The 24,785-nt window shown below is 44.5% G+C and overlaps 1 protein-coding gene across 3 annotated transcripts in view; it reads left to right on the top strand.

Moving 5' to 3' along the window:
* The window catches only part of LOC124408808 (AF4/FMR2 family member lilli-like), a 252,252-nt gene that overhangs the window by 218,371 nt on the left and 9,096 nt on the right, over positions 1-24,785 (top strand). For 2 of the 3 annotated variants that reach the window (XM_046886019.1, XM_046886018.1), the window contains exons 5-6: positions 4,541-4,588; positions 21,766-22,174. In XM_046886019.1, the coding sequence (XP_046741975.1) occupies positions 4,541-4,588; positions 21,766-22,174 (457 nt within the window). The remainder of the gene's footprint in view (positions 1-4,540; positions 4,589-21,765; positions 22,175-24,785) is intronic. The other variant, XM_046886020.1, reaches the window with a different exon arrangement.

Raw genomic sequence — 24,785 nt, 5'->3', positions numbered from 1 at the left:
TCACTGTATAATACCTGCTCGGTTGTTTCTTCCGTGATTCTTGCTTGAGTAGTTACGCCGTATTATTATACTCTTGTCAAGTTACTTCCAAAGTGAGACGGATTCGCAACAGCCACTCGGTTCCGACTCGGAAATCATATCGCCTACCCTTAACTGCACGTAATCCTCATCTCGGGAATCCCAAAGACCCGAGTAGGTACTTAATTCCGGGCTGATGAAGACCCGTGAAATTAGGGTCAGAAATTGAAACTGTTATTGCGATGAGAATCGCTATCTGGTTATGCTTCCCTGAAGACCCCTGGCGCCGATAAGGTATTTCTGGATGGCAGAAATCCCAACGTAATGCCTGACCATAACCAGAAGCTCATCTCTCATTGTCGCCTTGGCCTCGTTTGCGCCTGCAGTAGCTGCGCCGGATTTTCCTTTCCGACGGACGAACGCAAATATATGTGAATAATAAATATGAGGACCATGTGCAGTTTTTTTTATGGGGAAAGTATTTATAAATCAACTCTTCCATCCTTATTTATTGTTCCACTGCAATGTTGTACCCACCCGTATACCAACTCGGAGATGAGCGCGCGGTGCACAATGCTCTCTAATTGAGGATATGGTCGTCTGCTAGTGAAGAAAGAGGAAAGGGAGAGAGTCGGAGCTTTCGTTTTGCGAGAGAGCAATTCATTTCAACCATTATGTGGGTGCAGCGGTGTACGCCTCCGTCGTCCTCGCAGCTCACACCGCTTCCGGCACTTCCGTCATCACCAGCACCACTCGGAGTGGATTTTTTTTCAATCCTTCATCAAGGCTGTACCGTAGTATCGGATTATCGATCGTCTTAAAACCAATCCATTACCGTTCCGATTCCTAGAAATTCACGAACTGAGAGGTACAAAGGTGCAGCGCTCCGAGTCAAAGAGCAATAATCTCATTAATTATTCAATGAATAATTAAAACTCCGCAAAATTCTGAACCGTCAGTGCACACATCGATTTTCTGGGTTCGACATACGGCTGCAGAATTCAATCAATCGGTGGTACAAGTGACGGGTGTTCGTGGGCTCCTCGTTGATTGATCGGACTTTAAATTATTAACGCGGATTAATTATATTTGAGAAAGTTTCGAACGATGGACAGCCTAATCGTATATAGCGTAGAAGAAGCGAGAGAGATGAGAAATAAAGAGCGAGGTAGACACAGCGAACATAACGCGATGAGGGGGAGACGCACGCGTGGGTGTTGTAAGGATCTTTGCACATGATGTAAATATAACGCGAAGCTCTGTAAAAGACGAGTTGACCATTTGTTAGCCGGACTTGACCACCGAGAAGAATGTATTATGTGTACATGGCCCGAGTATTGTGTTACCGCATTATAATTCCGGCCCGAAATTAAAACCAATTTACACAAGCGTGGGGTAATTGAATCGCATCCAACCTCCGTTACTTTACCAAGCAGATTTCCCTTCGTGAATTCTTTACGCGCTGTCGCAATGTCACCTTTCGAATGCCGCGATAAGACTTGGAACTACTTAATTGCGGAAGTGCTCTCTCGACAGATTAAAATATATGCTGGAAGAATTTGACGCCTGTTGATGTGATTTTGAAGCATCGCGAGGTCGCGGCTATCTTCTGTCGTGCATGACGTGCTCTTGCAGTTGCGACAATTTTATTTGATCACAGTTGTTTCTTTATTAAAAGATCTCGAGAACAACTGTTCTAGGTTGCCGAGCTGCGGTGTCACTGACAAAAGGATGAACGTCGTTAGATCACACTGGTTACCAATGAAGTCAAGCACATAAAGTATCTACTGTCTCGAACTTGCCAATCAGCTAATTTATATTGCAGATGATATATAATTAATCAATAAGATCGCGAATATGCTTCACAAGCATTGATTTATTCATACACAAAATTGCGTTAGATTGACAAATTGTTATTACAGTTGAGTTGGAATATCGATGAACAATTACAAAAAAAATTAATTTACTTGGGATGATTTTGGTTTGGAAGAATCGTTACTCTTGCTCAACCAGTACGCGTCATTAAGGCAGCGGACGAATCGCAAGTATGCGGTGGAACAATAAGTAGATAATTCTAGACATCGGAATCTCGCGTCGATAAATGCTGGAGAGATTAATCGGAAATTGACTCGCAAAGTTCCGACTAAACTCTGGGCTGTCGTTAGCCATGCAATAATTACGCAGATCAATTATCATAATTAATGGGGAATTCTCGTGGTTATAAGTTATGCCACAGAACGGACGTGGCTGGTCCCTGGAGAAGTATGGGTTGGCGTTTATATCCAGGGGAGCCATGAATCTCTATTGATCATTCCTCCGGATTTTTGCCCATTAATTAATTGATGCTGTATTAATCGGGCGATTATGCAGTCAGCGGTGATTGCGCGGCGACCTGCATCTCGGTAGGCAATTATTCGAGGGCGGTGTATCAAAGTGAACGATAACGATACGATAAACGAATACCCCACAAACTCTGCGCCTCTCTTCACCCCAAGCCCGTCGAGTTTTAGAGTCGAAGACCGTCGATCGGTGATCGATGCGACCGATAATTAGGCGCTTCGTGACTCGTATAAACTGTGAAATTAGCAGCTGTCTGCCGACGCGAATCATAACTCGGCATTATTGTCGAGATCGTATGTTACATGGAAAAACGTGAAAGAGTTCAAATCTGAATCACGTGGCGAAGGACGAATTATTGCATGCAACGAATCGTTAAAGGGAAGACAGCTACCAAATTTCTCCCTTCTATCATTTCTCGAGAGAAGATCTGCGGGCACCTCTTCATGCATTATGATGCATAACATCTGCACAACTACCCACGACGATGGTGCTCAGCAGCAAAACTTTCTTCTGGCTGGGTGCGGCTTCGGATCGTTCATAACTTTATAACGCTGACCTGGGTTCTGATCGTTTAAAATGATTTATTACAAAAGTAAGTCGAGGATGCGTCGAGCTTACGTACGATAAATATAAATATGTGACGCAGGGGGCGTCCAGCTATTTGCCAACTTATCATAATCAGTGGTTTAATAAGTCGGTAATGGCTATCAAGAGTACAATATTTTGCGAGGCTTGGCGACCGTCTAAAGGCAGGAGCTTAATGTCCCTGCCAATATTTATGATCCTGATCTTTCTTCAAGCCGGTGCCTATAATCATGTATTCCGACGAATTCTTATACTGGTACAAAACAACATTAAAACTGGTTAACTTCTTCGTCCTGACACTAGTGTGAATAATATGAAAAAAAAAGAAATTCGGCAATGTATCATTCGAATTCGATGACATTTACGAAATCACAAGAGCTGATTTATAAAAAAAAAAGAAGTAGTATTTCTTGTCCTTTTCCACTTGCAAACTTATAAAACAACTGTTCTATCTAATCTGAATTTAAATATACTTGAATTGCATCCATGTATTTATGTATATATGTATCTACGTTACATTCACTCCGTACAAGAAAGGTTACTGCATTGAATGATCCGAGGTAAAAATCACGCTAAAATATTTTTCGTTGATTCCGATATGTGCGTGCATGTTCTGCGTGACACCGTGAGAATCTATCAAACATCTCTGCGCTCTGTTTGATTCCTTTATCCAGCAAATTATTTGCATATCAGTTAAGATTAAGTATGTGTCGGAGTTCCAGAAGATGTTTAGTAAAAGCACCGTCGAGCCGTCAGTTGTCCAAGTCGCGTTCTGTTAACGAGCCGACCCCACGTTTGCCGTCGTCGTTGTTGCGATGTTGACTTTTCATGTAGTGGGTCACCCCTGCAATCCACTGTTAATTTAGTTTTATCTAGAAGTTTATTCATCATTTCTTTTCTCTTTTTTTCATTGCATCTGAATATACGCATACAATTTTTGCAGCACAGACCTGTTACTAAGCGTTTCACCGACCTCGTGCCCTCGCTACGATCATTGCTCACCGTTAATTATATTCATTGAAATTTCCAGTCTTCTATATACCACTGTGAATAATTCACTTTTACTCTCGTAAGGCAATTTGAGCATGCTCCGGGCGCCTAGTATATACATTAATTTATTGATGTTAATGTGATCAGGACGACAGCGCATCGTTTCAGCATTAAATATGAGCAGTTTATAAAATAAAAAATTGTAATAAAAAAATTAACCTGTTCCTAGGCAACAGAATTTTTACGCTAACTCTGCAATTTGGTTACGCAATCAAATTACTTACCTCCTTTTACCGAAACTGCTGCAATTGCCATGATTAATAGACTGCACACACCATGCAATCAGGTTTTTACCTCGGTACCAAAAACATGCGGTTCTCACTATCATTGAGCGATCCTCCGAATCGAACTGATAAATGAACACATAGATCGTGACCCGAAGAACATTAAAAATGTAGTTTATTCGCCAGCCTTGCAATCGCACACAGATCAGTACCCATCACATTCTGATCATTTTACCCCAGGGGTCTTGGACCCAAAATTTAAAAAATTTTACGATATATCCTCGTCACTCATTAACGTATATTTTTGTTTTTCTTTGTTCTAGGTAAGCGGCCGTTTCAACCGAGTTCTTCGCCTAGGCTACTTACTATCGGTGAGTCATGTGGTTTATGGGCGTGACCCTAAGTACCCGTCAGCTGCACAAAGCAAAATAATTGTCGTGAAGCATTCCGTTTCAGAAAATTTCATACCTATTCCATGAAACATGAAAAATTTCCTTATCCCATGTAGAATTCCAATGCACGCATGTCACGCGCGCAAGTCAGTCCCCAACGTGCAGATGGTCGGAATCAAGGGTCTGCATCGTTTCAAAGACTCTAACTTCCGAGTGACTCTAGATGAAATCGTAGCTCTCGAATTGCGGTCGACTTTGCTTCCCTACGGACCACGTTGCCGGTCCCGTTGCCTCCCACGGCTGCGATGGTTTCCCATATGCGCAACGACCCCTTGTCGTCTACTTATACCTTCTAATTCTTATCTATTTGTCCGATCGGCGAAAAGTACGCAGATCCGCGCGACCCACGTTGCCATAGCGCAACGAGCCTTATTTAGATGGTGGAACAGTTCTGCGTATGGGCGTTATTCGTATGGTGTTCGGTCTTAATTGATTCCGATTCCGATCTAAAAGTTCCGCGCGCAATTGGCCAGCTGTGCATGGTCGCAAAGAAAGGAAACGTTGGGGTACTGGTGACAGTTTTGCACAATTATTACGTAGATGATGGAGAACTACTGTTCGTCAAATCATTTTTCATTCCAAACTATGCTAAGGATCCAAGTAGGTGTTTGAGCAAGAGTAATGCGAATCAGACGAACGACACAATTAACCTCTCGTCAACGTGGGCGAACTGATAACAATGCGGGACGTACCGGGAATTGCACGCGAACAGTCGAGTAGAAAGGCTCTTGATGAAACAGCACTCGATTCGGAGTACGTTCAGAGATACTGACCTTACTCAACTTATACATCTTGCATGGACTCTGTAAGCGTGAGACGATTTTATGAATATTTTAGACCAGTCGACGCGACGAACCGACTACGCAGCGAACTGCAGAGTGCCGATCTCCATTTGTAGAAAGTACGCGAGATTACTGGTAAACGATCATCAGTTTAATTGCTTCGGGGTTATTGCACCACGCCGACTGCTCAAATTATGTTTCGTGATATTTTGAAAAAGTTCAACCAACGGTTATAGTTAATCGTCTTACTGGTGTGTCTGATCTCATGGGAAGAAAGCGAACATATAATCATGTCAGCACTTTACGCTCGCGAAACATGATTAAGCTTCGCAGGTGCTTCGTAAGTTCAGGAAAAATTTGTTTATTATTCAGAAGATAGGATGCCGAAAACTGAGAAGATATTTTTCCTGGCTACGATAAATGCAAGGCTAACAAATAACCGGCGCAATTAAGTTGTTATCGCTGTGGCAAATCTCTCTTCATACCTGGCGGATCCGTGAGGTGATCGTAAATAAATTTTCCAGCTTACCAAAGTCCTTTGAATTTCAGTGTAAATGCAAAATCATGGTTAATTTATGTTGGCAAGGTACACGCCTGGTACTAGGAGCCCCGCGGTGCACTTACAACGACTTCATAACCAGGCCCCTCGCTCTTGCAAAGTCCCGCCGACCTCGGGTCCAAGTTTTCACTGAGAACTCAGTTATCACTTCACGGTGAACCTCTACTTCACTTGTTCACTACTCACAACTTATTCTCGGTGATATATTCCTCATTCTACATCACCAGTCACACAATGGAACATATCATCCCTTGACAAAACACAGAGTTAGCCGACATGGGACTGAAGGATTAACGGAATGATTTCATACGTGATGCATTACATGCGAATTTATTGCAACCAATGAAATGAAAAACCTTGTACAAGAAGCATAATTCTATTCGAGATTTTTTCTACGTTGCGTCTATATGACACCCGACAGTTTATTTATGATTTTATCTTCCACCTTCTCAACCTCCCCAGTTAATTGATATTTGCTGCCCGGCATGCCCCTAAAATGGAAGTGTGCTTGACCTCTAAAAATGCCGATCCAATTACGCAAGACTATACCGACTTGTGTCTTACCGGCTTATTCCGCACGTTGCGTACGTGTAACAGACAGTTGAAAATTGATGTGAAACAGTAATAGCTGAACTCTGAAGAAGCAAGAAAGTGGTGCGGAGGGCGGTGGAGGCTTGGCTTATGGATGAAACGGAATTCAATTCCCATATGGAGTCTTGAGTCCATAACTTTATATAGACGGGTAATACAAATTCAACTTAACCGGCGCTCATGCCCCCATCTTAATCTCTAAGAAGGCCTCGTGTAGCATCCAATCGTATAATTAATGCCTGAGCATTAATTCACACCGCCTGACTGATTTCTGATGCTCATCAGCGTACGAGCACACCTGAAGGGTTCACCGGGTTCAGCTCGCCTCGCCCGACGAGTAAAAAGTTGTCTAAATCACGTACAAGCCGAGCAGGCAAGCGCCTTTCCGTACGCACGTACATACCTACCACGGCTGTAACGTTGCACACGTACGACCCAGCACCCATGTACGAGCTGCTCGGCTCTACGTGGACATACCTAGGTTTGGTTCACGTATGGACGGGACATGCGCGAATGGTACTGGTGCGATGCTGTTTGCTAGCGCAGACAAGGTTCATCTCAACCCGGTCTCGAAGGAGTTCTCGAAGTTGGTTAAGGCGCGGAGAAATTAATAGCCTGGAATTAATTCTCACTGATTCCCCAGACGAAATGACTGGTTGCTTGATTCCATCAATCTACGATAGTAATAACACACAGCCGGATCATATCGACGCACGGCGTGTCTATAAGCCCACGAAGCTGTAGTAAGTATCATCTCGGATTACCGGGGCAAAGTTGGGCTCGGGCTTCCACCTTGTGGTCGTAAGACAACTCTCCTCTTCGCCGACCATGAAATCGTATCGCGCCTTCGTAAATCACCGATTTGGTCAGCTACGAGGTCGAAACGGATCTCGATCGGTCAATCTTGCACAGCATTTTTATACGCGACGTATGCGGAGCCGCAGAGTCCCGCAGGTACACCTTCTTCGCATTGCCGTCCGACTTTGATGTAGCTAACTCGTCGACGACAGTGGATGCATAATTCACCTTGCGTACCGCTCCGACGCGACGTCGAGGTTCATTTTCAAATTGAAGAAACTGCCGGCTACATATACTCGCCGGGCTATACAATTTACTGCGTAGAGCCTGCAACTATTGTCTTCAATGTCGACTTATCAATCTGCCTATCAGACGTCACGCCGATGCACCCAGGCGGCTGACGCGTATCAAGCCCTTCGCCTCGCAGAACTGAGGCGAAGTGTCTGTAAAGACTGATGCGCTCCTCACCGTCGACGTGGCCTCGACGTGGCGCTCGAAAACCTTTTCTCTTTCATGCTTCTCCAGCGCCTCCCCTGCACCGTCTCTTACTTTTATTCCCTTCTTCCTTCGTGATCCAGGGGGCAAGAACTGTCTTCGGTACAAAGACACGTCGCCGATGTTCTGCATGCGGTGGATAATGGAATAGATCGCAGCTGGCGATTTATCGCGACAATTTCCATGTCCTCCACGCTCTCTCCACCCCGTTCTTCTCATCCCCCGTCTGGGGCTCTAGAGGAGGAGCTAAAGGAAAATTGTATTTGCGACCAAAGACTCGCCTGAAATACGTCAACAAGAGCAAACGGACAGCTATACATTTGAAAGTGCCAACTGTTCGAGTAGAGGTTAGGCGAACAGGCGTTCGCGTGCTCCCGGGGTCGCGATCCTCGTGCAACCTATAACGACGTCCTTAAGAATCGAAGATGCTACCACCTCGTAAATTACAGCTGACTCTCGACCGGGTTTCTTGGTCTACATTTCGTTACGTTTCACCTACGGGTACGGAATACCTCAGGAGCACGGAAAACAACCGGTCGATCACGCCTCTCCAATACCTAGGCCTTGCGTAAGTGTATTAATTGAGATGTAGCACGCTGCGGTTTTCGCGTTTTAAAAGATGAACATTTATACCCGAGACATATAGAATTCCGATCGATGGTGCACTGGCATGGTGAAATAAAATAACTGACTTTTATTTCTTCAAACCATAAATTTGAAATTTGTTCCTCATTGAGGGTACTACTAAATACAGATACATGTGTGAGAATTTTGCATTTAAATGAACACGTCTAGTGGTTATTAAAAAAGCCATCAGTTTCGGAATCCAACAACTTTCTTCAATTCTCGTGAAGAAATGAACGATCTCTTCATGTCTTTATTTATTTTCTTAGCTCACCCCTTTCCCAGTCTTAACTGGTAACCGGTGCATCTGAGTTAATCTCACAGAATAATGATCACGGCAGAATTCAATTAGTATCAGTCAAAGCACGCCGATAAGCTCCGGCGAAGATTGAATCTGTATAAATGAAGCTCATCTCCGAAAGGTAAACACATATGTATAATTCGACAGTCGATAATAAACCTCGTCCTGCGGAGTCTTCTCCTGTGTGATAAACTATTAGAGATGATTTCTGTTTGATTTTAATTAACATCAATTTGCATAATAGCCGAGCTCAGCCCTAAACGCGATAGACTATCCTCCTCGCTCGACAGTCCGGGGTTACATCATCAATAGCCAACGCTTATGCGAGGAGCTGCTTGCGAGTAGCTCAACTTTTTCTTGGCGGACTGCTTTACGACTTGCGTCTTACTTCTTACGCTCTACCAGTCAGCGGTACTCGTGACGCTCACTATCATCCGACTGCCAACCGCGTCAACGTGACTCCATCATGTGCTTTAGCAAGCCTTCGGGTTGCTCCTTTCTAATTACAAATTAGTTTAACCAACAATAAGATAGCGGCATCCTTGCTGAGCTAGAAGGCATCTGACGCGTAATTGCGTGGCGTGGGCGTTGCGGTTATAGGCAGTGATTTATTCCCTCTTATCGTTGAACGGTTAACCGTGTTCATGAGAATTGTCGTCTTGATTTCGCATTAAAGAGCAGCAAATCGGAGATGAAAATGTTGACGATACACTTGCAGCGGGCTTTTGTGAAAACTGGAACTCGGCTGAAATCGTGGTAATAAATTTTCGCATGGATTCACTTTGCATTTGCATTCAAGACGCGCGGCAGCTGCCACACGTGGTGTACAGGCTCGCTGAGTTCTGGGTTCTATGGTCTCTGATTTCGCAAGGAATCTAGAGCTAGAACCTCACTCGGCTCCGTGGTCTGAAGCTACTAGGATACTTTCAAATCCGAGCCGTGAGAATTTGCAGAATGCGCTCGGATATTGATGCCAGGCCATTACACATTTGGCAGGATTGATAGATGAGAGTAGACTCGTGAATATGCATGACCCAACCTGCAGGCGGCCCCTGCTTACTGGATTTACTTCGAAGTTTGGCATGCTCCCGTTCTACATGGAATGTCAACCTAGAGTCGCCGCTTCACTCCTTCATCGATCTCGCCTCAGGAATCAAGTCGTCATAGCCTGGCGCGCGATCCTTCATCACCTTCACCAGTTCTTTCGAAAACCAGATTCTTCACAATCCAGCAAACTCTCCGTAAAGAATAATCTATTACAGTCAGCTTGCTCGATATCGGTCTACACTGGCTTAACCAGCTTCGTCCCTACTATTTCTACATATGTATATATCCTACAGTAACCCGCGGGACGTGCAAACGTGCTACCCCAAAAATGCGCAACATGAACCAGCGAAGGAAAGCAAAAGTCTTACCGCTCTCTTAACCTCTAGGCTACCAATTTACACTGGCTTGATGATCTTCAAGGCTTCTCCGTTTTGCTCACTCAAACGATCTGTAAGAAAATGAAATTGGAATGTATTCCTTCCGTGATTTTGACCGTAATTTTTTTTTACGATCCTGCCATGCGTCGAATCACAGAATGTAATACAAAAGTAATTGCAATTCATCTTACAGGATGATTACTAAACTTTCGTGAGTCATTGAAACGTAACGCATCAAAGATTTGAATTTTTGCTTTATCTCATCTCAACGAAAGTAATATTCTGCTTGTTAGTGAACTCCAAACGACACCTGATTGCCGAGTATCATTGATACTGTTAGAAGGTACTATGTCTTCTCAAATTCTCGTGGTTTTAAGACCTGTGACAAGTTAGCTACGCGGTGCTCACACTGTCAGAATTTCATAGAAACCACCCCGGCAATGTTGGCCGCAGCTTCGGCGACGCGACGGCTAGAATTACACGAGACACGGATCGTGGGAACACCGTCCGTCATGGAACGGACTGCGTAATAAGTAATAGGTAATAGGTAATAAGCATTTCGATAATGGGGCCATTGTTGCCCTTTGAAAAAGAGTTCGTAGACCGGTAAGACTGTCGCCCGAGTGTCGAGTGACGAAAGGATCATTATATGAATGTCAATAATATCGGTGGAGATCGAGTCTTTCCTAATTATTCTTTCCATTGTTTTTTTCTAATCTGTCACAATCTGGATGCAGCTTGTGAAACTGGATGCTCTCGAAGCTGTGTGCATTCACCATTTACTATACCACTATCTGCAGAAGAATGTAAGCTGTTTTCAAATTTGAATCCAATAGTTTCTGTGCAGGGATCTTCTTATATTGCCGTTTGGTTGACAAAGCGCTGTAGCTTTATGTGAGTACGTATAGTATCTTTGTACCAATCGATAGGGTAACTGAATAAATGTTTCTAATTCTACCTCTCGCTTGGCAACGTGCACGTGTCTGCCAAATGTGTAAGCTACGCGTAACAAAGTTTGAAAAATCTATAGATAGAAACCCAGCCTCGCGGAAAGTATCTTTCAACTCGTGATTGAATTGACTTCGTCCGCGTCTCGGATGCAAGAGGCGCACGTTCTACGCCAAGACTGCTTAGCCTGCCTTTTATAGAAATAAGCTAAAATATTCCATTGGAAACAAGCAACGCCGCAGCCTTGAACAAGACGTTCTTGTGCAACAGTATCGGGTAAGTATTCTGCAGCTGTTATATTGTTTCGTAGTTGTACCAACCTTTTCGCCAATTAGCCGAAAAAACCTCGAGCAAACTTGAAGCTGGAGTCAATAGTAGCTCGGAAAATTTTGCAAACCAACAAACTGTCACAAACGAACTTCGTTCGTGTTAATATATTTATAATTATCCTGACTGTGAGCAGCCGCATTAACAGTGACACCATTCGTGACGGATTGTCCTGTCTGTGAGCAGTTGCCGCAATCATACAGGCATGGTTTCTTATTTTTACATATTTTTTGCGCAATACCAGAAATAAAATTATTCATAGCGGTAATTGTCCGAAAAACAGATCGGATTTTAATGCTAGTTACAATTGCAAACGCTATATCATTAACATACATTCAATTGGCTCAAACCACGTGAAATTGGGGTTGGCAGGTCAATTTAGTGACACTCAAAACACCGAAAGACATTGATACGGAATTTACCATTCTCTGAACATTATTAACAACGTATATTGAGACGAGTTGAGGTTATTAGCATTTTCTGCTTGGAGGATAATTAATTAAATCCTTCGAAAGCTGCACGCCGACTTGCCGTATTTAACCAACTCAGCAGAAGACATAAACGGGAACGCCCATGTCTGCCCAAGTGCTGCAATAACTGACAGCCCGCATTCAGACCTAGTCGAGTGTACAGGAAAAAGGAACATGCATGCGTTCCTAACCGGCCAAGAAAGTTGAAAAAATCCTCCAGACTTTGCGATGGATTAACACAACATTTGCCAAGCCAAGATCGCAATAATAACAAGTACAAATTTTCCGAATAGCATGCAAGGGTGAATAAATGGAAAAGAATATCGAATGTACCCGTAACGATCATTCCTCATCATTGAATTTGACAGCAATATTTAGCTGGTGTACATATGCAGACAATCATTTCTCGGATCGTAGAAAACACTTACGAACAACCTAGGTGAGCAGAAATATAAAATCCTAGGCAGGCATGTTTCTTCGAAGGGGTCAATGCAGGTAGTGCTGTAAAGAGAGACCAGAAGAACTTACTATAACCAACAATGTGAAAACTTGTTTGCGTTCGTAGGACAATGACGCCTTGCGTCAGCGCCTGTCTGATTGTCAGAGTCGCGCGGACGTTTGAGAAAATAAATTTCTGAAAAATATTCTGAGTTGTACATACGCTTCGAAAAAGAGATTTATTTGCAAAATTAGCCATTCCTCCGTGTACGCGACGTGCAATAGTATGAGCCTGAGGCCTTTCAGGGCGGGCGGCTAGCCGATGTCGTTGGTGGCAGACTATCACTAGCTGACTATCGTAAATATTTAATGGCGTCTTCCGAGCGAGGCTGTGGGCATCGTGCATTATATGTCAAACACGTACGTTTTAAATGTTGACGTCATTCATGGCTGACTTGAGAGGCGTTGGCGCTCGATTCATACTCGGGGGCGAATTATGGGTATATTTTCTTGAAAAAGTTGACGACGTACCGGAAATCCAGCTAAGATGATGTATTATGGTTCAAATATACCTTCACTGTGGTGCGAATAACGTTACTGCAAAATTCTTTCACGTGGCGGTTCATGCAAAAATTGTCGTGTCAAACCAGCGTGTTAGATTAGAGGAAACGAAAAGCTCCCTCTTCCGCCAACGCTCTACAACTATTATTCATTCGCAGTGAGCTGTGGCCAACCTTGGTCTAGAATGGAACAAAGCGATCTACCTAATTATACAATGGTCCTTGTATTTGCAACAATATGGATCACTTTGACTATGGATTCATTTTGTTCCAATCAACTTAATAGCTACAACGCTTGGGTTTACAACCAACGGCGTATTAACTTTCTGTTCGCAAGGGAAAAATAAACGATCGATGCTGTTATGCATATTAGGCTGCACCCTTGTGGAAGCGTAATCTTGAATTAACGAATTCCACACGTCTGACGGTGAGCAACCAAGAGGTATATCTCCAGAGGCGGTGCAGCATCCGTTTAACATAAGTTAGCCGCACGCGTAAACCCGCGAGCATTGCATCGCTCGTCAGTCGTCTTTTGTTCAGATGTGGCAACATTGCTTATAGGTTTTTCATTTTTAGAGAATCCCCACGCCAATGATAATGAAAAATCTGGGAAATTCTGACCGAAATTCAGCGCCTCTCTAGTTATGCGATAGCTGCGAGTCACTGAGTTACTTTTACCAACCTACAGCACTGAGGTAGCAAAAAATTTATTTGGATATACTAAATTCACGATGGCTGCTGGTCGTTACCGCCGCAATCAGAGTGAACCTTGACTGAACAAACATTGCTAGCACGAGTATGAGGATTTATCGGCGTCGATCGAGTTATAGGAATCGCAGAGAACGCTATTTAGCGGTAATATATCAACGTGTATCGAGGACGGTGACAGGTGAAGTACGTATCTGGACGAATTTCGCATGCCTGATTCGAATGTCTACCGGTAAGATTCAGCCGAGGACACGTCGTGATCGGATCAATCTCCGCAATTTATCACAAGAAGAGACAAACGAGTTACCACCGCGTTTCTTCTTTGACTCCACAAATGCTAAAACCTCCAGTGGGTAGTGTTCGTCAAGAGAATAATGTATTCATTGGATCCGAAAATTGAAATTAGTCACCTTCGCCCGAAGAGTGCCTGCATATCTGACAATAAGCCACTGACATTTTTGGGTAAATTTTGATACCATCATTTGAAAATATAAATCTACGCTATCCGGTCGCAGGCTAGACATTATTGACACTATTGGCCAGAATGTAGATTCTTCGTTGCGAAAGCCTCGCCTCGCTTCGTGATGTAACAATCAGAAAAAGAAGAAACTGTATCGAAACGTTTTAACTGGGCAACATGAGACCAGGTGAATCTAGAATTAACCTGTATATAATCAAAAATCCCCTTCAGGCATCATATGTTTTTCTTGATCGACCCCATATCGGATCTGTAGCGTATCCGCATTGAAGTGGCGCTACAGCTTGTGTTACGGATGCGCAGAGTAAAAAAAAAAATGCGCAGAGACTGACTGTTTCTACCTTCACCACCCTCTTGATGGACCAGTGCAAAAGAGACTGCGAGCGGAGGCGGGGCGGTTCAGATTACTCATTTGCAATAAGATCCGGCCGTTATATTCATCTGGTGAAAGCATAAATTATATTATCGATCCGTATAATTATTAACATACGCACTCGCTCCAACGGGCATCCACATCGCTGCTGAGCGTCGCTCCAACATTAGCGTTTTGGCGTCCGCTATTGAGACGAATTGAAAAATTATGCCAACGATACGCAGAGTGCCGTTGCTCCCTGAGATTAAAATGAAATACGTAGGGTGTTATTCAAGAAACCGATATTGCATGAAAATATGGGTAATTGACATTTTGCCTTAACTTGGAGAAGAAAATTCACTTGAGAAAAATATGGATAGTGAATTGCAATGGATTTGTGTAATCTTTCTGTAATATTTAACTTCGCCGCTCAATTTCCTAAAACCGTTACAAAAAGTATTTTGAGATATACATTCCGAACGATAAATCGTATTGGTAATTGGTTCAAAATTTGTTGTCGCGTTTACAGTTTGCATAACTTTATCTAGTCAGAGACCATATCAAAGTTATTTTATAGAGATGGAAGAAGAGATTAGGCTCTATCAAATATCTTGACACGTGGCAATGGAGAACCAACGACAAAAATAAAATCGGCACTTTCGGTTGTGCAAGGAGAAGGGGTTAGTAGTTTGGAAACCAATCTTTTTTCACATCGATGTATCATCCGGAACCACATTAAGGACGTTGCCAGAAGTCCCCAGTGCTGAATATGAGCAGTGACCAAGGAGGGACAGACACTCGTAGTTATTGCCGATTCAACAATGATTTACGAGTAAAACGTTTGCCTACAGAGAGCGCAACGTGCAACTTTCATAACCTTCAGCAATATTTATGAATAGTTGTTTAAGTCGCGCTCGGAACACCCTGGTGTCGATCGTAAAATGTACTCGCTTGGTCAGCGAGCGCGTGGCCCGAGAGCCCACGTACATCTATGGAGACGGTGCTGCAAAGAAAACAACTCGATATTACATGCCCGGCTGACACTCGCGCCCACGCCTTGCCGAGCAGCCGAAGAAGAAGGAGAAGAAGTACCATTCGAGGATTCATCGAGAAAGCCGCGACTAGCTCTCGTTCGCACACTAATCTTCGTGGTAATGTATTCGCGGTGGAAGATATAGGGCGATTGGCCGGCACCATAGCAACACTGGGAACTCGAAGAGGCCAGGGGTCGTGGACCAAGGTCAGGGGGAATTATTGCTACCCCTGTGATTTGTTGGCTCAGCCGCAGCAGGACGATGTCTTGCTTTCCAGGTGATTTAGGTAATATCCATGAGCCAAACGGGCTGCAACATACGGAAGACCGCGTGAAAGATCCATTGAGACGGGAGGTATTAACACCCGAGCGATTTACTACCACTGTGAGAAAGTAGTCTATACGCTTTTCTGCATTATGTTCAACGACGGATGGGCACGTTATTGCGCGCTCTACAGAATGCTCGTCTTTTTCGTGTATAGCAGAACGAGTGCATGAGTTAATTAATTACCCTGCACCTATATTGCACGCCTCGTTAACCAAACGGAATAACTTCGTGGCACGCTTTCGTCTCCGTACTTATACTATTATGCAACCTGACGTTAATCCGTAAATGGCGTATGGTTGGAATGAAAATCCGAAGGCATACTTGCGTGGCAAATTCGTGCCTGAGAAACATCCGAGAGGTCGGTACCTGCACCATCGGTATGATCAGCTTCAGCTGTACTGTCGTACGCGCGGTTGGAGATAATTTTACGAGTGCGGTCTTCTCGCTTCTCTATCTCAGTCTGTATAAACCGCCTATGAGGATTTCTGTCTTTGGTAATAGTAATGGACAGATGGAAATTGATGCCCATTAAGGAACGCGGCTCGCCTATTTGCTACCTAACTACCTCTATTAATGCATCGAACTGTTTTGGCGTTATTGCCGACCAGTTCAGCGGCAATACCGCGGTTCGCGACGACAAAGAGCAAAAGTCGGAACCATGAGAGTTGGTAATTCGTATCAGGTCCAACAGACATCCTGCATATCAGCTAAAATTTATATCCGTTTGAATTCTAGATAATTTGCTCTTCCAGAGCTCGCAGCCAACTTGGGCGGAAGGTATTTTGCCATTCACGATAACCGGACTAAGGAGCATTCGCATAAGTTTAAACTCGTTCGGAGTATGATCATGGCTGTGATGGCGCGGAGTGGAACCACGCGGCGTTCGATGGAAGGCCGATGAACGATCAGGAAAAAGCTAGGGAACGCCAGTGTACAAAGGTGATAACTCAATAGCGAAGCGACTTCGCGATTCGCCAGTAGCGAGAGCACTGGAAGGGCCGAACGTAACGGAGGTTAGATAAATTCTGCACGACCAATCCCAGCTCGGAGAGGCTTCGTATCTTAACTATGTAACGACAAGAGGAGCTCACGTGTTCCGAGAGTTTTTAACAGCTTTAATGCTTAAAAGGTACGTACAGGGTCGGGCACGTTGGTGTGATACGAAGCCAGAGAGTTTGTGCGTGTGCAGTGTACACAAGGATTTTGCCTTACAGCGAACACGTAACCGCATGATGAATTATGTGGCTCGATAAGGTCGTACGTGCTAATTTATTATCGTTGTAATCGCGGTTTTTCTGAATTTTGATGAAAAATTCCTAAGTAAATAAATAAGTAAAGTGAAAATAAGACTTGGGAAAGGCGATGTGGACGGCAAAGGCAAAGGCAAAGGCATGGAGACCGTAGACCTTGCGGCACGGCCACCATGCACGAAGAGTGTGAGGAAAAATTGATATTTATTAGCCGAGTGGTGGCGGGAATCCCTTGGCTACATAGATATTCCACGCTGCCACCCACTCGCTGTACACCTGCCTCGACCATGAGCTGGGTTGACAATATTTCGAGCCTCGTTGCAATCTTGGTCATTATTTATCCGAGTAGGTACCCACGTTAATTGGAGACACATTACGATACGTCGAGCCGGTTGGCTTCCATAGCTCCGGCGTTTCAAATCCTTTTACCAACAGAACAGAACGGTCAAACGCGTGTGACCCGTGGAATATTTCTATAACCGTATTTCCCGCGTTTCTTCTAATCCCCCCTCTGCACCGTGTGTATACCAAGATATAGTCTCGGAGATAGCGCAAAGTGCAAATAGATTATTGTTAATGCAGGCTGGTTCTATTTCAATGATGCGACGGGTGCCCGCTAGGCAAGGTGCATAAATTGTCGAGTCGGGGAGCGGTGCGAGGTGTCGATACGCGATAAATCTATCGACGATCGGTGATGGACGATCCGAGGTGGTCGAGCCGCTTGGTGTGCCCTGCTCATCCAGGACCAGAACCGAGAATGTGGCGCATAGGTGCGCTTCGAACACCGTACCGAGACTCCTCACCTGTTCGCTCGTGCCTCTCTGCCTTAAGTAATGCGCCCGAAGGTTCCCTGGGGTGACCCACAAGTTCGTGATTACCGCTATCGAGTCCTATTAGGTAGTGGGTATTTGCAGAACAATGCCTCATCTCGACGCTGACCGCATAACCCAGGCTACCCATTGCGAGGCAAAAGGTTATGCATATACCTATGCCTGGAAGATCAAGGAGGCTGCCTCTCGCAGTTTTAGAATTCATGTCTCGCGGGTTGCAATCAGACCAGCCCGCAGTGCTACTCGTTCAGAAACCAATCAGGAGGAGGCTGTTGATGAGGGAGACTAGATGATCGTGGTATAGTAATTTGTCGTCAACTAATCTAGGGCAGTTAATATACGGATTCATTTCACGACGCATCGCCCGAGGGTTAACGCTGGATTCTTCTACCCACTCTATCCAGCGTCACCGTATGAGTAACTATATGCTAGAAGCGAAGAAAACGTGAGGTGCGGCGGGCACATCTAATGCCATGATCATGTCATTTTAAGCACCGAGGATAGGATGAGTTGAAATCAATGAATGAGCCTTCCGCCAATCTACAATCAGCTCTGGACAGTAAAATTCAAGGATATTTCTGATTGACAAGCTTAACTTTCACAACGTCAGTAAATGCTCATTTGTCTCTATACCCGTTGATTTCAAATTTTTTAATACAAGCTCGGATAAAAGGACTTCGACGAAAGACTGCTAAAGTACCTTTTCCAGCGAGATCAAAGCAGTGAGAAAAGATAATCTACCCAAGACACATATGTCGGAACACTGGAGGTTTTCTAATGACAGCGAAGAGTACGGTAGTCTGATTTCTTTAGTGTTCACCAGCTCCAAGGAAGTCGTGAACTCCTTTTGGGACACCGAAGTATTTAAAGGATGCCGGAGGCGTGTACATTATGCGCCCGCCCGGAAATACGGTTTGTATGCGAGAGGTTAGACCTGCGATGATTTACTGGAGGTATCGTAGCGCGTCGTCTAGGCAGACAACTCAGACTGCGGCAGGAGTGTGAAGAAGAATTCCGCGCTTCACCGGTAACCACTTTTGTTTCCGAGAGCACGGTTAGGTGCCAACTAAGCGGATATTATATTGTACTTAGCGAAGATGGTATCAGCCGGTTTCTGCTCGCCTCGTAACTTGACCACTGTAGTCATTAGTATCGAGTTTCTCACGCCTCTTACGCTAACCGTAGGGCTCGGGGTTTACACGTTGTTGCAGCCCCAACGCCACCACCTATCTTGCGTATCATCATGCTCGTAAACAATGATTTATTGAAAAATAGCCCGTCCTCTGATCCGCAGCAGCACCAAAGCTGTCCTCGTTTCTTCTTTCCTGGTTACATGTAGAGGGTTACAGGTACGCAAAATCTTACCTAAAAACCGACCGCCATCAATACCTAAGGGAAATGAAGAAAGAAAGAAAGAAAGAAAAAAGGACATTGACCATCCAAAGAGAATCCGTCCATCAGAACAATCCGGAGTTAAATGTTTATAGACTCTCTGAGCCAGCCTCACGAGATGCATCTGACGATAGAGCCCGGCTGCCTCTTGGTGAGATACATGGGTCAGAGACTTATGTAAAACATGACCTGAATTGAATAATTTTAAATATAAACTGCTACGAAGGTTCGATGGTAACGTTCCCTCGCTGGCACCGCTCAGGCCTATCTACATGTTATAGTTTCTCAACGAAGCTTCTCTCTCAGCATCTCACGAATCGGAAGCACGAACGATCGACCATGGGGTTTAATTTTTAAGCTGTCGCGTGTTCTGCTCCAGCTTTTGGTTGGCGGGTATCCAGCTCTTTCCCATGCTTCAGACCCTCCGGGTTGGAATCAATACCGTTTGCACACGCAGTTGCATTCACGTATGTTGACACGGCCTGCCAAATCAACAATATTCAATGACTAACGTGAAGTGCACTGCCGAGGTGCTCAGTAATGATGAATTCAAATCCACAATGTATTTTTAACCGTAGATACGACGGGTGTGAATAATGGTAGGAAATAACGTACATCGTTCAATTTTTACAAAGTAGTCTTACATCCGAGAACCTTGTTGTACCAGCAATCTTATATGTACGGAATCAATATAGTACCTTGATAATTACACATACCGCAAGGTAGATTTTTAGCCCGCTGACGGGTGAGTTGTTGTACGGTCGTGATTCAGAGCTCCGCACTCTAATCGTGACTGGTGGTATGCAATGTCGGATTGATCACACGTATATACTCCATGTCATAATTCCCTGTTCCTTTCCTTAATTAGGTGTTTCTTCGGGGGGGATTTTTGCCCCAGGTGCCTGCCCGCATCTCGTTAGGGCCATTAACGTGCGATCTAGCCAGGGTCCGAGGGAAACTTGCGTCTAATGGATCCCCGGAGTCGTCAGAGTAACTGACAGGTCTCTCTGCGTGCCTGACCCCGGTACTCTCGCGCCCTCTTAAAGCCCATCCTCTCTTAACCTCGAGTATTACCGGTAATAGGGCGGTCTTGACGTCGGAGTTCAATAAGAACTGGAGGTAATTGATAACGTTAACCGCGGGGGTTAATCCGCCGATTTATGGGCAGAGTGCACCGTGGATTTTTCATATTTGCCAAATTGAGGGATAATCAGATGATATTAATGATTCTCACTCTCTAGGCAAGGGCGAGATAAGTACGGGGGATAGAAAAACGTTCCGATCTCCCAGCGGAGGATCAAAGCTCCCGGTAAAATAATCCCCAATGATACCGCGCGGACGTGCCGCGAATGTTGTTACCTGGGATCAAACGAGTGCCCTCAGTGTTCCGGCCGCACTTCGTTAGCCGCAACCCGTTCGTTTAACGTCGGTACAAGTCTTGTTGCCTGGACATTTTTGTCAAATGAATCGTTGTCGCCCCTTGACGAGTTTGATGATTCGAAGGTAAAATACTCGATGATTCGAAGACGACATGCTCCAGATCACAGAGTCCCTGAAAAGTTATTAACAATAAGTTGAGCATATCAGCATTTGCGTCTCGAGAGATTTATGACGCGGCAAAATTTCGTGCTTCGTTAGCGGACAATGAATTACACGGAATAAGACGCGGTTAATTAATAATGGTGATTATAATTGGCCTGAAATTTCTTGCGTAATTGCCAATTTCGCGAACTGGAACCCTCAGACAGCACAGCTGACGGCTTCTCCGCTTATACAAAGCCGCGCAATGCGCGCGTGAAAGAAATGGGAATTTCACGTCCATTAGGAGGCAATCGACGGCCTCAAAAATCAAACGATCAAGTTGTCGAGCACGAACTGGAATTAACCACCTCACTGTACGCTTATCTGCGTCGGCGCGACGGGCTTAAGTTCAATAGATTTTCGTGCGAATCGATAACTCCCTCCGGATTCCACATTCCTCGAATTCTAACCGGCAATGTATTGGCGCTCATGCAAGTTTAATTAGTAACAGCAATGTCACGGGTATTTAACATGCTTGTCGCTTTACGCGCGTGCACAAGAAATCGCAGCAGCCGACTCCTCTCGACCGTTGAGATGCGCATGCATCTCGCATTGGCTATTACAATATTCATAAGCGCTAGAAAATCCCGGCTTGCGCTTGGGACTTTAGGGGCGATCGTGACATGTTTTGCTTCTTGGTCAGTGACCCTTTCCTCCCTGTTTAACGATTTCTCGAACCCAGTTTTCTTCACCTTTATCCTGCACGCATATGGATACGAAGAATTTTTTGTGTCATGTGTTTCGCGTTTTCATCTACCCAAAATTTTACCTGATATTCAATTTTTCAACCCCTTCCATTTTTTGATAACAGAATTTTCTCATTCTAGTACCACCACCGCTACCGCTGCGAGATGTCGCGAGAGACAGGGAACGAGAGAGAGCAACCGAGAGGGAACGGGACCGGGAGAGAGAGCGGGAACGGGAGCGCGAACGGGAGAGGGAGAGGGAGAGGGAAAAAGAACGACGAACGAGGGAAAGAGAGAGACAACAAGAACGGGAACGAGAAATTGAGCGAGAGAGGGAACGGGAGAAGGAACGGGAAAAGGAACGGGAGCGGGAGCGGGAAAGACAACGGGACAGAGAAAGGGAGAGGGAGAGGGATCGGGAGAGAGAGCGGGAGAGGGAGAGAGATCGGGTGAGAGAGGTGACGGCGTGCGTAGCTGAACCCCCGGACGCTGTGCTAGTTTCTTCATCGGCAGCCCTCCTCGCCCTCCAGAGGATAAAAGAAGCCTCTCTGTGAGTAGATTATACCCACATCTGTTATCCATACAATTCTCTCATTATTCGTCTCCGCTTCTTTTTCTTCCCTCTACATCTTTTCATCTTCGCCAGAACATTGCAGGTTTTTTACACCATACCTATTGCACGTTGATTTATTCACTGACATGAGCCAGAAGACGGATCAGTTTCTTTGGCTAATCAAACCGGCGCATTATCGCTTTCTATCCACTTATAATTTCATTGATAATTCAGCGGTTCGAAAGATATATTCTCCCTGATCGTCGTGCGAAAATGGTATACGTCAAAAAGCGCAAACTCGTTCCGGGGACGGTGAGTTCGGGGAATCCAAGAACTCGGTGCAATTTTTCACCCGTCAGTTGCCGACGATGACAGATTTTCCGTCGACGTCGATCTCCTGTGGTGCACGACTATCCTGTTTATTTGAAATTAAAACGTCAAGGGGGAAAATACTGCCTCGTTCTCCAAGTACGGCTCGCCTACGTATATTCCTGCTTCCTTCAGAGACCCGTGTCTTCACCGGCAATTTACGACAAATCGTTGGATTCCGATCGACTTGAAAAAGGAAGTATTTCTAGCCACGTATATACCTATCTGCAATTATCAATTCATATCATTTATCTACACACATATCATCGTGTGCCTACGCATGGACAGATTATCCTGTCAACAATAATGTAGTCGTGTGCGATGATCAAGTGACAGTGTGTAATAAAGTCAAGGATAGTTGTTGCATTGCAGATACTCTCCTATATTGCATACGTACTTCGACTGAATATTGAAAGGAAATTGCAGAATCGTCGATTATTCTCTCGCAGTCAATCACCTAATCACTGGCTTGTCACACCTGCCGGCTTTTTTCACAGTCCTTTTACGTACGATGAAACTATGAATACTTAAAAAGTGTTCACGGGAACGGTTGTGAACACTTTGCATCATTACCATCAATTCCAACTTTGAAAAAATTGCGAATTTTGAAATGCCGATCAGGCTCATCGACTCCCGCGATTAATTATCGATGTATGATTTTCAAAATGGAGTTCATATGATAGATAGATCTTCAAGAAAATACCGTTGCAGTCAGTACCGCAGGACAAGATTATATTATCGTATTAATCAATATAATTTTTATTCATTTATCTCTGAAAACTGAATGTGATTTTTTACGCTATTTCTGAAGTACCTGAAAATTTTTTTTTAAGAAAATCATTTCATGAATAACTGTTCGCCACCGAGAATTCGTACACGTAATCCCAAACGAAGCTGTTTTTAATTTTTAAACGACACTGTGCTGTCACGGTATACCTTTACCGCACATAATCACAGGGTCGAATGACACTTGCGGCGAAGTACGGTTGTTACAAAAACGAATGCAGACTTGAAAAAATGAAAATGTGGAAGTAATAACGCGTTCGAAGTCACATACAACCAGTATCAAGTGCAGTGTCAAATTAGACAAGAAAAGGGGCGAATGTAAGGCGTGGAGCCGTAAATACAGGGTCTTTGCTGTAGTTATGCAATGACTATGTTTATAAGCAATTAAGAGTAACAACGGTGATCAGAAAAGTCAGTGCAGCCTGAGGAGAAGAAGACTGACGTGGGCTAGAAGCCAGGTTGCATGAGTTTAGTACTGGGCTACGAGAGTTAAGCGAAGATTAGGAAGCTGGCGAGATGCGGCGCGTAAGATGAAAGCTAGTCGGGGGGGACTGATTACCATACAAAAATTTCTAGGCGGTTCGTAATGAGTAGCAACGGAACGGGGAAGGCAACGAACGAAGGCCCGCCTCACTCGGTCGTATTGCAAAGTTGATTCCCCCCTTTCCCGACCAATGCAAAAACCGTTGGTTTCAAATTATTCTCATCCCTGCTCATCGCACATTGTCCGGATGATCATCGACGGTGAATTTAGGTGATTTTTCGCGATGATAGATTTCACTTTAATAAATAAAAATTCCGCTCTGCTCTTTGGCCGTAAAGTTTTCTGTGTATGAACGACTCTGGATGAGCGATACCTCAACTCATGTCTGTTGACGAACGAGCAACGCCGATAAAGCTCTTTGCTCCCGGCAAACTCCTTGGAGGATATATTGCACGAAGGATTTCTCGTGTTTCGACGCGAGGCGCTCCCGTTATTGTCTTTTGCCGGTTGTCCGATGAATCCGGACTCCCGGGGAGAGACGATCTCGATCGATGGTCCGCGGAAAAACGGGGAGACAAATGGGAACCATTCAGCGAATCGTTCAACCTTATACCCACCAGAGATTTATTTATCTTTGAATAATATGAAGTCGAGATAGGCGTTGGGTACATTCTATTTCTGCACAGTCAGCTGCTGACGGGATCTTGCGGTAGTCGGTGTACCTATCAGACATGGAAAATTGAATTTTAGCCAAGAAACAGTAAAACGAGAAAACGCCCGCAGACCCTCGGCTTCATCGAAATAATCAATAAGTATCTTTGTTTGTCATGGTTCACTACCAGACTGTATATTGTGTCTCACTCTCTCTCTCTCTCTCTCTCTCTCTCTCTCTTTCCCTTCTCTGTCTTCCTTTCTCTTCTTCCCTTTACACAAACCAGCATAAAATCCGGCAAATATCGTAAGAATTTG

The sequence above is a fragment of the Diprion similis genome, chromosome 8, assembly GCF_021155765.1.
Source record: "Diprion similis isolate iyDipSimi1 chromosome 8, iyDipSimi1.1, whole genome shotgun sequence".
NCBI classification, from domain to species: domain Eukaryota; kingdom Metazoa; phylum Arthropoda; class Insecta; order Hymenoptera; family Diprionidae; genus Diprion; species Diprion similis.
Note: the sequence above shows the minus strand (reverse complement) of the source record. Positions and strands in the feature narration are given on the sequence as shown.